The sequence below is a fragment of the Vombatus ursinus genome, unplaced genomic scaffold (assembly GCF_900497805.2).
Source record: "Vombatus ursinus unplaced genomic scaffold, bare-nosed wombat genome assembly UNPS02014812.1, whole genome shotgun sequence".
Classification (NCBI taxonomy): domain Eukaryota; kingdom Metazoa; phylum Chordata; class Mammalia; order Diprotodontia; family Vombatidae; genus Vombatus; species Vombatus ursinus.
Genome location: NW_020954590.1, coordinates 11,762,486 through 11,777,706, shown reverse-complemented (window position 1 = coordinate 11,777,706; position 15,221 = coordinate 11,762,486). Strand labels below are relative to the sequence as shown.

At 33.4% G+C, this 15,221-nt stretch overlaps 1 protein-coding gene across 3 annotated transcripts in view; it reads left to right on the top strand.

Moving 5' to 3' along the window:
* Positions 1–15,221, top strand: part of LOC114054211 (high affinity cAMP-specific 3',5'-cyclic phosphodiesterase 7A) — a 141,220-nt gene that overhangs the window by 49,739 nt on the left and 76,260 nt on the right. The window contains exon 1 of one of the 3 annotated variants that reach the window (XM_027877381.1): positions 12,525–12,598. The exons of the other annotated variants lie outside the window; for them this stretch is intronic. Coding sequence (XP_027733182.1) covers positions 12,539–12,598 — 60 coding nt within the window. The 5' untranslated portion in view covers positions 12,525–12,538. Of the gene's footprint in view, positions 1–12,524; positions 12,599–15,221 lie in introns of those variants that run through there. 3 annotated transcript variants of the gene reach the window in all.

Here is a 15,221-nt window from a genome sequence, read left to right as displayed (position 1 = left end):
AATGAAGAGGACAAAGAGCAGAAAAAAAGTGTTAAAAAATGAGTAAAATAATACTACAGAAAACAAAGATAGGGGACGCAGAAGAGGTGTAGGTGACACAATTTTGAGGGCATTAAGAAAGTGATTCTTAGCATTTAAAAAAGATCAAGCACATAGAAGAGGGGAACTTACTACAAAAAAAAAAAAAGTCTGCAAATGAGAAAATATCAATAATTACCTATTTGCCTGTACATTTTCCGCAAAATCCTTATGAGAATGATCTCTAAATACCACGATGGCATCCTTGATGGAGTTATGAGGAAGCAAAGGGTAGATTTTTGCAAATGATATTTAACAGAAGACATCTTTATAGTCATTGATTGCATTTGTATTGACTGGTTGAAAGGTGAAATGATTATAAGAATCTCCAATGCTTGTTATTTGTTGACTAATTAAAAAAGCATTTAATTTGGAAGAATAAAATACTTAATAGTTCTTCTCTAACAAGATGCCTCCCATGCATATATAGAAATCATGCAGAATTTCTTTAAAGATATTTACAACCAAGATAATTTTGGTTCCTCTAACTACTAATCTCAAGTGAACATATAATAAGAAAATGTTTGTCAAAAGTCTTTGCCACCATTATGAAGGATAACCAACATAGAATCTAAATGAATAAGAGATTTCTTATAAATGATGAGGTTCTCCATATGATCCATTTTGTGGACAAAGCTGAGCTGATTACATCAAATTCTGCAGCTTTGAAGAACCTTCTAAATGAACTAATTGCTGTCTTAACTTACATTTATATAGTGTTTTTAAGTTTTACAGAATGGTTTACATATATTATCACATTTTTAGCCTCACCTTATGATATAGTTACCATCAATCAATTAGCAAGCTTTTCTAAAAAGTTTACTTGTGTGCCTTGAATTGGTAAATGGAGAAAGTATAGGAATGGGCAGTTTTTTTTAAAAGAAGAAATCCAAGTTATCAATAACCATATGAAAAAATATCCCAAATCACTAATAATTAGAAAAATAAAAATGAAAACAACTCTGAGATTCCACCTCACACCCATCCTAGCAGCAAAGTTAACCAAAGGGGAAAAAAAAGGAAAATGACACATGTTGGACAGGCTAAAAGAAAAGGCATATTGATACACTGTTGGTGGAGCTGTGAACTGATCCAGCCATTCTGAAAAGCAAATAGGAACTAAAAGTTATTAAAATGTGCATATCCCTTGACTGCCCCTAGTAGTAATGTTACTACTAGGACTGTACCCTAAAGAGATCAGAGAAAAAGGGAAAGAACCATGTGTACAAAAATATTTATAGCAGCTCTTTTTGTGGTGGCAAAGAACTGGAAATTAAGGTGCTGCTTCTTGAGCAATGGCTGAAGAAATTACGGTATGTAAATGTAATGGAATAATATAGGATTATAAGAAATGATAAAAGGGACAGTTTCAGAGAAATCTGGGAAGACAGGTATGAACTTGAGTTGAATGAAGAGAGAACAAGGACAACAGTTTACACAGTAACAACATCATAAAGACAAACAACTTTGTAAGACTTAACTGACCAATGAAATGACCAACCAAGATTTCAAAGGACTCATGGTGAAGCAAACCCTCTTCCTCTTGATTCAGAGTGCAGATTAAGACATAAGATTTCAGAGACTTGGAAATGAGGATTTGGGGAGGGGGCTTTGCTATGCTTGTTATAAGGGTTTTATTTTTCTTATTTTTCAGTGGGGTGGGGCAGAAAAGGAAAAGGAAATACATTTTGGTTCATTGAAAAAAAACTTTTTTAAAATATCCCATGAACTAGGATAAACCTGAGGATAAAAAAAAAAAGAGAAATAAGTCCTGCTCTCAAACTTACATTCTAGTGAGATAACACATACATATGTATATAGGTATATACATTGCACATACAAAGCAGAAACAAGGTAACAAAGGCCTTCGGCTAAAGGTAGCACTTGATTATTCACATTTTACATAAGAGAAAATTGAAGTTTTAAGGAAGGCTACATGACTTAACTGATCACTTAGCTAGTAACTGTCAAAGGTAGGAATTGAACCCATGTTTTTCTGACTCCAAGTCTAGTACTGTGACCACTAAGTTACACTGTCTTCCTAATCACTCAAAAAGAGTTTAGTCTGATTATTCATGTAGGAAAAAAGTGAATGAAAAATACCTGTTGTCCAAATTACATGTAATTGGATGGACTCCAGCACAGGTATCTTGGACTGGTATTAAGGATGGATAATGATCTGGGCATAGAATTAAATAGAAGGATGTCATTAGAGAGATGCATGACCTGAAAAGGAGGTGGACTAGTTATATATTGAGATGAAATAACCAGTAGCATTCAAGCTATATCAAGAGATTTAGCAGAAGTTCTCACTAACATGTTGCTTGGACTTTATGTAGAATTTTTATAGGTATAGCAGAAAGAAGTTCATAGAATGAAAACGTATAAAGATACAGTAAAATCCTTACTTTTTGAATGAGATCACAGAAGTAATATTTTAGTTTTCTGGGATTTGAGCTCCTTAATAATGTATATTCTACCCCTTCTAGTAGAATAGGAATTAAATGTGATTACCATAAAACAGATTATTGTCGAAAAACTCAATTCAGAGGTTTAAAAATATTATACTGTCAGGGCTTCATTTGAATAATAAACAGCAGCATGGTATAAAGAAAGGAAAGTGCCCTGAATTTTTTAAGTAAAAGGTCTTGACTCAAATCCTGTTGAGTCTCACATTGCAGCTTATTTCTTATGTGATATTGAACAAGACAACTTTTCTGAATTTCTCTTTATCTGTAAAGTGAGGTGGTTGGACTAAATGATTTTTTGATCCTGTGTTAAAATAATTCCTATACTATAGTACATAAAAATTATTAGTACCATTAAATTGTTTAGATTTTAAATTTTATATTGAGCATAAGAAAACCTAAAACAAGGCTTTAATTTAAAAAAAAAAACCGAGTATTTATTAGCCAACTTGACACGATATTTTAGGTATTTGTGGAAAAAAAACCCAAGTATGGAATTTTTGCTTTAGCTTTTTTATCACTCTTCCATAAATTCAGCACTGTCTTCTGTCTGCACTTAATTTGTATACTGGTTTCTGTGATAGGCTATTTCTGGCTATGAGATTCCAAAATTATAGACACTGATGTCAATGCAGATGAGGTTAGCCTAATTTGGTCAAGAGAGGTACATGCTATGCTAAGTCTTCACTGCATGGAGAGATAAAGGCCAGTGCCAAGATTGACAGGTGTCCTGTGGGTGGCAGAGAACCCTGGGGATAAAATTTGCTGCTGACATTGCTATAGTTCTTACTTCTGTTAGAAACAATATGTTCAAAGTTATTTTCATTTCCCTAAGAAGCTATCTTAAGGAAACTTAATTTTTTTTTTTTTTTTTGGTTTTTAAGTCATAAACAAAAGTTTGTCCTTTGTAAAATCAAGTAGTATCATCTAAGGTCAGATGCATCTGCAAATTGAATAGTTGCTAAGAAATGTGATTCATTTATAATTTACTTTAAAAGATGTGATCCTTTATAGATTAATATTGTTGAATTGAATTTTTCCCCCTTGCGAATTTTCTTAGGAGATAACTCAGAACTTGAGAGTACATATCAAGGGTGATTTTTGTGAGAAGTGTTCTCCCTTAGTTTTCCCAGCTTTATTGTGGCATTTTTTTCCATTTTCTTTTGTTTTCTGTTTGTGATGAAGAAGGAGGTCCAGTGGAAAGTTTTGTAGTCAGAGACCTGAATTTGAGTTCTGCCTCAGATATTTACTAGATATTTGTCCCTGGGCAAGTCACTTAACTTCTGTCAGTCTCAGTTTACTCATCAGTAAAATGGAAATAAAAATAGCACCTACTTCTCAGGGTTGTTGTGAGAATAAAATGAGATAATATCTATAAAGCACTTTGCATAGCTTAAAGAACTGTCTGTGGGCTTTTATTATTATTAATATGCAACTTTGGACAAAGTACTAATCCTCCAGGCTTCCACTCTGTCTAGATGGACAAGCGGCCTAAGGGCCCTTCAGGTTTAAATCTTGTGACCCTTATTTGTTGAAATAAATTAATGCTACATTTCTTAAAAGACCACATATGCACTAACTATGACTTTATTAAAAAGAAGTTTGCATATACATGAACAAAAATCAAGAGAAAATTGGAAATGATTTAAATAGTTAACATTTTTGGTTGTTTTTCCCCCCTGTAAAGTTCTTCATGTAATAACACAATTTGTCACAGACTTCAATGTTTTAAAGTTATTTAAAGTCATTTATTAAGTGTCTCAGACTTAATTTTGAGATCTTTGATGTTTTGTACTTTAAAGCATAGTGGTAAAATTTTTAAAACTGATTTTGGGGAAAGTTTTTTAGGTTTTAGTGTTTTTTGGAAGTAGTGAATAACTGAAAATGCTTCTTTTAATTCCATTGTCTCCCTTCTTTAATCCGTCCTCTACATAGTTACCAAGGTAACTTTTTGAAGGTATAAGTCTATCCATGTCCTATTAAAAAACCTTTAATGGCTTCCTTTTGCCTCTAGGATAAATTGCAGCTTTTTTTCTTGGCATTTAAAGCCCTCCATCAGCTTGAGTAAAGGCATAGATAGCATGTTTGTTAAATTAAATACCATGGAGGTTGCTAATACATTGAATGATAGGTTCCAAAAAGACCTTGAAAGGCTAAGAACATTGGGCCAGGTCTAATAAGATTAAATTTAAAATAGATAAATGTAAAGTTTCAAAATGCCACTTTCAGAACAATAAGATGAGTGAGGCATAGCTGGATAGCAGTTTGTCTGAAAAGATTTGGGGTTTTTGATGGACCTGGAAACTCATAGTATGATGTAACAACCAGAAAAATCTAATACGGTCTTGAGTTACATTCAGAGAAGCATTAGTATCCAAGAATAGGGAGGTAATATAATCTGCCTTATTCAGACCATATCTGGAGCATTGTATTCAGTTCTGTGTGCCACATTTATGAAGGCTGTTGATAAGCTGGAGAGCTTCCACGGGAATATGATAAGGATAACAAAAGGTCTTCAAGCCCATTCCTTTTCCATTTCTCTTTAGGGAATCACTAACCTTCGAGCCACCCAGGTTTGCAGCCTTGGAGTAATACTTCTTCATCCTTCATAATCAAAATTAGTTGCCACATTTTGTTTTTACTATCTTTATAATATCTGTTCCACAGCATTCGTCCCTTCTCCTGATTTACACAGCCACTGCACTAGCTCAGAATTTCATTTCTTACCAAGATTATTATAACAGCCTCCTAATTTGGCTCCCTGCTTCCATCTGTTGTTCAGTTGTTTCAGTTGTGTCTAACTCTCATGTTGTCACCCACACAAAAATCTTCAGTGACTTCCTATTTCTTTTTTTTTTTAATAATTTATTTTTAGTTTTCAGCATTCACTTCCATAAGATTTTTGAGTTTTAAATTTTCTCCCTCCCCAAGATGACGTGCATTCTGACATAGGCTCTACTTACATGTTCATATTAAACACACTTTCAATTTAGTCATGATGTAAAGAAGAATTAGTACTAGAGGGAGGAGCCATAAGAAAGAAGAAACAAAACAACAAAAGAAAAGGAGAGCACATAGTATGCTTCTATCTGCATTCAGACTCCAGAGTTCTTTCTGTGGATGTGAATAGCATTTTCCACCCTGAGTCTTTTGAAATTGTCTTAAGATCCTTGCATTGCTGAGAAAAGCTAAGTCTATCAAAGTCAGCTGTCACGCAACATGGCCATTACTGTATACAATGTTCTTCTCATTCTGCACATTTCACTCGGCATTAGTTCATATAAGTCTTTACAAATTTGGGGTTTTTTTTTTTGTTTTTTTGTTTTTTGTTGTTGTTTTCCAGCTAGGCAATTGGGGTTAAGTGACTTGCCCAGAGTCACATAGCTAGTAAGTGTCATGTGTCTGAGGCCGGATTTGAACTCGGGTCCTCCTGACTCCAAGGCAGGAGCTCTGTCCTCTGCACCACCTAGCTGCCCCCTCTTTCCAGGTTTTTAAACAACATATTGTAGGATTATGGTTCTTAATCCACTCCATTTTATGGGAGAGTTCATCCCATTCACATTCACAGTTATGATTACTATCTATGTCTTTTTCTCCATCCTGTTTCCCCTCATGTTTATGCTTTTCTCTCTCACTTCTTCCTTTCCCTCCTCACTAGAGTTTTGCTTTCAACTACCACCTCAGTCTGTCCTCCCTTATATTAGCCCCGTCCCCTTTCTTTCCCATTACCGTTACTACTTCTTCCCTCCCTTTCACTCACCCCCTCTCTTTTTTTCCCCTTTCCCCTCCTACTTCCAATAGAGTAAGTTGGATTTCTATACCTGATTATGTTATTCCCTCTTAGAGCCAAATCTGATGAGAGTAAGGTTCAAAAGTTGCTCATATCTCCCCCTTCTTTCCCTCTACTGTAATAGGTTTTTGTGCCTTTTCATGTGATGTAATTTACCCTTGTCTGCCTCCTCCTTTCCTCTTCTCCCAGAACAATCTCTTTTCACCACTTACATTTTTTATCATCACATCAAAGTCAACTTATACCCACACCCTCTTTCTATGTATAGCCCTTTTAAATGTTTTAATAATGATACGGGTCTCAAGAATTACAAGTGTTATCTTCCCTTATAGGAATGTAAACAGTTTGCCCTTATTAATAACATGTTTTTTTTCCTGTTTACTTTTTTATGCCTCTCTTGAGTCTTGTATTTGAAGACCAAATTTTCTGTTGAGCTCTGGTGTTTTCATCAGGAAGGTTTGGAAGTCCCCTATTTCACTGAATGTCTATCTCCTCCATTCCTACTGCTTTCCCATTTTGTTCCCATTCCTATGCTCTGTTATCAGTGCAACCCTACACAACTGTACAATTCCTTTCCTGATCTCTTTTCTCCCTCTCACCCTCTCCTCTATAGAATGAAAGCTCCTTGAGGACAATTGACTATGCAGTTTGATTTAGTATCTGTACCGCTTTGCTTTGCATATACTAGGTGCTTGATAAATTGAATTGTTGAATCAAAAAAAGTTCAGTTCAAGGCACTGTGCTGGGTGCTAGGTATACTAAATACAAAATGAACATAGATAAATAAATGCAAAATATATACAAAGTTATTTGAATAAATAGAGGATGCTCATAAGTTGTGTGTGCATGAAGATTCAGCCTATGTGCCCATCTATTGCAGAGAATGAAAAAATAGTGCAATTCTATTAAAAGTTAATCATTAAGCAAGCACTTACTAAGCACTTATTATTTTTCTCAAGAACTTAACGAGATTACCTTTTTTTCCTTAAATGAAATTTTATTTTTCCCAATTACATGTAGAGATAGTTTTCAACATTTATTTTCTTCAAAAGATTTTGAGTTCCAAAATATTCTCTCTCCTTTTCTCCCTCTCTTCTTTCCCCCTTCCCCAAGACGGCAAGCAATCTGGTATAGGTTGGTTATACATGTGCAATCATGTAAAACATATTTCCACGTTATTGACAGGATTCTTAAGTTTGTCAATATAAACTTGAATACTTGGTGACTTCCAAGCAAAAGTGTATATGAGAAACAATGGCAGAAAATGGGAAAGAAATGGAAGAAACCAAAGGCTTATAGATCACTTATAAGTCTTGTGCATATGTACTTATTCAGTAAGAGAGTCTGCAGGTGTTTGATGTTGTGAGCAACAGATAGCATAGAAAATTAAGTTTATTGTATCTTGATAGATGATTGATTATAGATGTAATATCATTTTAAAATTACCAGTTTGTGTACAGTCATATCATTGATTGCTTAGAGCAAAGGTCAAAGTAAATAATAAATATCAACTTGAAAAGACACCATAGTTTAAACATTCTGTCAACTATGAATAATGGGAAATGATCAAACATATTTTGACTGTCACTGTTTATTAAAGAAATTTGAATACTGTAAATAATCATCAAACAGGAGATGAATAGAACCCTCATAATGTCTCAGCCACCAGCACTTTATCTCCTTGTCAGATGGAGGGACTTTGGAACAAAAAAACTACCTAGTTTTAAAGTATAAGCTAATTTGTAAACTATCAGAAAGAGAATGAAGGAATATTATGACTCATGGATGACTTACGAATATTGTTACATAGTGGCTAAACTGCTGGACCTGGGTTCAAATCCCATGGCTAAAATTTACTAGCTCTGTCAGCATGGGCAAGTCATTATCTGAACCTCAGATTCTTCAGCTAAAAAATGTGCTACATACCAGTAGTACTTGTCTCAGAGTGGCTTTGAATTCTGGCTCTTCTGTCTACTACCTGTGTTAACATCTCAGGGCATTGACTTTTTTCACTGTTACATGAAAGTTTGAGGCAGATTAAATGTTATGCCAATCCAACTACCAAAAGGATACTTGAAAAAAGTTGAGAAAATAGTAACAGAATTCCTTTGGAGAAATGATACAACTTGAATATCAAGGGGAAAAAAATGAAAAGATAGGAATGAAGGGGGACTATTACTTCTCTATCTTAAACTACATTATAAAACAATAGTCATCAAAATCATTTGGCATTAGTTAAAATAGAAAAGATCAATATAACAGATTAGATAAGAGAATTTGACATAGTGGATAAAATAACCCAATGTTAATTAAACTGGAAAACATAAATTACTTAGGAAAGAACTCTGATCACTGCTTGGGAAAACTAGAAAGCTATCTGGCAGAAATTAGGCTTAGACCAAGATCTTACACCATATCTCACATAAATTAAAAAAGATATCTAGGAGATGAATTCTTTTATTTACATTTTATTTTTCAGTTAACAAGTTTTTATTTTCTTTTCTCCTCCTTGACAAAGATAAAAAGAAAAAAACAAAACCTTTAAACATATATAAAGTCAAAACAAATCCCCTTTTGGTTCTATCTGAAATGTGTGTGTGTATCTCATTCCACATATTGAATCTATCGCTTCTGTTGTCAGGTGGTGAGTAATAATTTGTCATGGGTCCTCTGTTATCATAGTTGGTCATTGTGTTAACTGATCAGAGGTTTAAGACTTTCATTGTGGTTTGTCTTAATAATGAATGCTATTGTATAAATTATTTTTCTAGGATCTGGTCACTTCCCTCTGCATCATTTCATACAACTCCTTCTTAGGTTTCTCTGAAACTATCCCCTTCTTTATTTCCTACTGTACATTCATATATCATAATTTATTTATAACTTTTAGGGCAAAGTTCCAAATTACTTTCCAGAATGGCTAGTAATTCATAGCTACAACAACAGTGCATCCATGTGCCAATTTTCCCACAGCTCCTCTAGCATTTGACATTTCCCTTTTTTTGGTCAACTTTTCCAGACTGATAGGTCTGAGGTAAAACCTCAGAGTTGCTTTAATTTGCATTCCACTAATTATTAATGATTTGGAGTGTTTTTTTCATGTAGCTATTGATAGTTTTTAGTTCTTCCTTTGAAAACTGGCCTGTTCATAACCTTTCACCATTTATCAGTTAGAGAATAGCCTATATTTTTATAAATTTGAATCATTTCCTTATATGTCTTGTAAAGGAGACCAGAAATCAGAGAAATTTGTTGCAAAGATTTTTTTCCCCCTGGTTAATGTTTCACTTTTAATTTGGCTTTGTTTTCACAAAAACTTTTAATTTTATGTACTCAGAATCGTCCTATTTTATCTCATGTTGATGTTCCTTATACCTCTTTAGACATATACTCTTCCCCTATTTCTTCCTTATTCATCTAATTTATTCACAGTGTGGCATTTTGTAGCTGTCGCATGTCCAATTAGAACTTATTGTGGTATATGGTGTGAAGTGTTGGTTTAAACCTCACTTTTTCCTGATTACTTGACAGTTTTCTCAGAAATTTTTGTTGGATAGTGAGCCCTTAACCCATACCTGGGGTCATTGGGTTTGTTCAACATTTGACTACTCTGTTTATTTGCTTCTTTATGTTACAAACCTGTTCCACTGATTGACCTCTGTTTCTTAATCAGTGACCAAATCAAATAATTACTGTTTTGGAATATATTTTGAAATCCAGTGCTGCTAAGACCCCTTCCTTCCGACATTTTTTCATTATTTCCTTTGAGATTCTTAACTTTTTGTTCCTCTAGATGAATTTTTAATTTTTTTCCTAACTATAAAATAATCCTTGTGTAGTGTGATTGCTATGTCTTCAATGAATAAATTGATTTAATTGTATGTCATATTTATTTAATTATTTGGATCTATATTTGAGTAGTGTTTCATAATTGTATTCAAATAGTTCCTGTGTGTATCTTAGTAAGTAGATTAGGAGATGAATTCTTAACCAAACAAGGAATAGAGGGCAATTGCAAAAGATAAATAGGTAATTTTGATTACATGAAGTTCAAGAGCTTTTGAATAAACAAAATTCACATATGATAAAAAGCAGTTGAAAAAAGCAGTTGAATAGAAAAAATAGCTTTGTATGTGAGATTTCACAGGTAAGGGATTGATATCCAGCATGTGTGGAAAACTAACAAATATTAGATCCAAAGGCCATTGCTCAGTAAAGAAGCAGTCAAAGCATAGGAATAAACAGTTCTCAAGAGAATAGCAAACTATTAGCAACTTTATGAAGGATAACCTACATCACTTATAATTAGAGAAGTGCAAATGAAAACGACTCTGAGGTACAACTTCATCCCATCAAATTGACAAAGTTGGCCAAACTACAAATTCTAGAGGGGCTTTGGGAAAACAGCTACATTTAATGCATTGTTGAGCAAACTGTGAATTAATGTAGCCACTATAGTAAACAATTTGGAATTATGTAAATAAAGTAATTAAATATTTTTTCCCTTTGGTGCAGAATTCTACTACTAGATAAATACCCTAAGGAGGTCATTGATAAGAAAGGCTCCATATATACCAAAATATTTATAGCAGCAATTTTTGTGGTAGCAAAAAATTGTAAACCAAGTAGATGTCCATCCCTAGGGGAATGGCTAAACTATGAATAATGGCATATTACTGTACTTTTAAGAAACATCAAACACAGAAGAAACATGGAAAACCATATCAATTGATGCAAAGTAAAATAAACAGACATATATATTTATATAGATGTAGAAAATGTTGTTTCCCCCTCTCCTCTCCAAACACACATATGCAGGACATTTTGCAGTAAATGGAAATGTGGTTACAAATTTATTGTTTATTTTCTTTGAGCCTAATAAAGAATAAAATAACCATGTTTTAGCACACATATGATTGACCCAAGACAGTTTTAAAGAACCTTTAGAGTAAGTAAAGAGTTTAGACTTGGAAGGGACCTTAACACCAAATTTCATTATATACATTTTACAAATGAGGAAACGAATAGTCCAAGGTCACAGATAGAACCAGGATTTGAACCCAAGCCTTCTAACACCAAATCCATACTGAAATACTAAATTACTGGTGTTACTAAAATGATAAAACTGCATGTGTTTAATAATATTTTTTATGATTCCACAGAAATATACTCCTGAGAGGCAGCCTTAGAGAATGCTAGACGCTTTTAAAGTAAGACTTGGATCAAATCCTATCTCTGGTTCTTAATATTTTTATAATGTCTCTAGGCCCCAGTTTCTTCATCTTAAAAATGGTAATAACTATTACTTTACAAAGTTGTTGTGATAATCAAACACAAAATGCTTTGCAAATCTTAAAAGTGTTTTGTGTGTGTGTATGTGTATCCATTGCTGCTGTTTGAGATTTTCAGTAATTCGGGTTGGCTTCCTTTTACCTTTAGTCTAAATAAGTACATTTTTATTATATATGGGCTATTAAGAACTTAGTGGACTGTATACAGTTTTCTAATATGTTCTTTGAAATTACTGCAAAATGCACATTCTTAAAGATCATTATAGTTATAACTAATAGAAATTAGGTAGGTCATCAGTACATGTCTTAATAGTTTATAAAAAAGTCTAAGGTGATAATTTTAGGTTAAGTATGTTCCTTACCAATAATATCATCAGCTTGATGCTGGTATATGTGGAAATAGCTGGTGAAATTGTCTCTATTCAGCAAAATTTTGGGGAAGCTCACAGATTTTTCAACCAAGCTATTTTAACTCCTTCAGACATTCGATTGTCACTAAGATATTTATTTTATTTAATTGCAGTTTGTTTTATAAATATTAAGCTGACTGAATTGGGCATAATTTTTCATCCTTGCTTTGCTAAACTATTAGGTAAGCACCACTGAATTTAGTCCCTGCTTTACTTTCCCCCCCAGAGCCCCTTATTTTTCATTGTTGCCTAACTTTTTCTACCCCCTACCTAGTATTATGGTGTTTAGCAAGTGTTCTGTAATGAGACCTTCAGGGTGGTGCATTCCCAAAGAAGTCAGGTGATGATTGCATTAAAGCAGCTGCTTGAGGTTCAAGGCAGTCAGTGCCCCTTTGCCTTCTGCCACAGGATCACTTCTTATTTAACAGATTTAGATAGCTTTCAGTACTGGCTAGGTTAAAAAAAAAAAAAAGATTATGCTGAAGTGTTTTGGGTGATCCAATGGGAATTACATTGATCTGGTGTTTGGCTTTGGTTCTTATCAAGTGGATTACCTCTAAGGTAGGCCATAATTATTTTTCAGGATTTAAAAATTAATGTCATATAAATATGATAGAATAAACTAATGGGTTTCTCATACTTTATCTTAGTATTTATTCCACAGCATTCATTAGATTTTAAATTAGTGTCGGGCAGTCATAAAATTGCTACTTGCCCTTTTTAGTTGTTTTTAAGCAAATTTATTCTTAAAACTTTATAAAGGACTTTTTGAGGGACTGAGTTAATAATTATTCTACATCAAATACATCAAATATGTATTTTTGTAACCAAAGAAATTTCATTTTCTAATGGAGGAAGAAGCTATTTAAATAACAGAGACCAAAATATATTTCAGGTATAAACTATAAACTTTGTCCTTTCTAAGGACAGAGTTTATTTTTGTTTGACTTAAAAACTTGACCCTTGCTTTCCTTTTTCATCTCAACTTCTATATTAGGCCCTCTAATTAAATAATTCTTACTATGAAATTGACATTTCAGACTTGGGTATATCTTTATACATATCCAGTGAATGAAAACTATATTGGTGATTGGTTTTCATCTAAAAAGTTTTTGTCTTCTAGATGGAATGTAGATGCAATTTTATTATTTCTTATAATAATCAGATGTCCTAATAAAAGTATTTCTGCCCAAACACATACCTCATTCCTTATAGTCTTTGCCTTTTCTTCAATCCATTTAAATTTTAAAAATTTATAGAATCTGGAAAATTGTTTTTTTAATAGAAGGAATGAAATAATTCTGTTTTGCTGGCCTCGAACCTTAATACCAGGCTGTTGAAAGAGATTAATGCATTTTAACCGATAGCCATCTAGAGTCAGAAACTGTTCATTTGAAATATCTTCAGTGATTATAATATTTTAAGATTTTTCTGGTTGTATTCAAAATTTTCTTTCAACCTCTACTGCAGTTGTTATCAGATCTGATAGATTTGACTTAAATTTATAAAACCAGCATTAGTTTATGTTTTGCTGGTTTCAAGAGTTTTAAAATTTTAATGTTTAAAGAACACTATAAATGCTGTGTATGCTTTTTCAGAACAAAATTTGATACTTTTCATCATGTGACATATTGTTCTTTGAGATGTCATTTTTTAATCTATTAATATAAAAATGGGTACATTTTAAATAAAGAAACCTTGTAGTTTTAAATTTGAAGCATTATTTTATTGATTTAATTTAGTATCATTCCCTTTTTAAAGCTTGCTAAGTTATTGAGTAAAGATCAAATTAATGTTAACAGAAAGGAAGTATAGCTATTTTTAAATGACTTTCTAGTCTATAAAACTTAGACCTTTTGAATCAAGTATAGAGACTGTTTGAGAATAGGCATTTTTGTTAAGCTATTATTAGTCCAAAAAGAGTAATATTTCAAGTTTGAGTTAATTTTACATTGTTTGGGGTGGGGGGACAAATCAGTCTTGGAAGGATAGAACAGAAAAGATACTGGTCCAGGTTGAGGGCTGAGAGTCCAGACAAAAGTCTTACATTTTATGTTCACATGCCAGCTCTGTTTACAGATTTGTAACCATGGGCCTCTGGGCCTCAGTCTCCTCATTTGTGAAGTAAGGAGTTTGGATTAGGTGATCTAACTTAAATGCAAACTCCTCTACTTGACATTTAAACTGTTTCACAGGCTGGTTCCAACTGACTTTCCCAGCCTCATATGTTCTCCTTCACACGCTCCTTAGTCCAGCCAGACTGGCCCTTGTGCTGTTACTCACACATAACATTTCTTCTCCTATTTCCATGCCTTTTTATAGGCTGTCCCTTATACCTGGAATGCCCTCCTCACCTCTGCTGTCTGAAATCTCTAGTTTTTTCCAAAGTTCTGCTCAATGTCACCTCCTGCCATGAGGCCTTTCCTGATCCATGCCAGTGCTCTTACTAGTACCCTCCCACTGCAAGTTTTAGTAGTAAATATTTGATAAGTGCTTGTTGAATGAATGAACGAATTTTATAAAAAGATTCACTTCAGTGTTCTTTCAGAGTGTTTCTGTTTACCTAAAACTTTTTAGGAACGTTAAATTGAAAAAAAAAAAGTGGAGTACACATTTTTATGTATATTGTGTATTAAAATCAACTTTATATGCACACATGTGAAAACTGTTTGAAAATAGTGTCAGTATTTTTAAAAATTGTATTCTGTTTTGAAAAGTTTAACTTTAATCCAGTTAAAAATCACATACTTAAGAATATGGGGCAAAATAAATTTTATTATACTTTCTTTTGATAAAAAACTGTACCGATAGGGGGTTGATTTGTCCTGACTCCAGAAAGGGGGGGTAAGAGTGTTGGTGTGATAATATTACAAAGCACTCAAAGGGAGTCGCTTTGGGAACCTGCAGTGTAGCTTGTTTTCTCTGTAGCTGTCAGTAGTTTCTGATTAGCTCAGCCTCGCCCATGTTTTGACCTATACTAGCTTGCTTTACAAGCTGTTCCCAGGATGGCTAAATTAGAAAGTCACGAGTGGAAGCCTCTTAGTTATTTCCATTCACTGATGAGGTGGAAAGGTGGATAAGAGCTCAGTGTTTTATAATTGGTAATTGTCATGGAGTTTGATTATAATTTTACTTTACAATTTTTCCCAAAAAATGCACTTCTATTTTTATATTAACTTTTTAA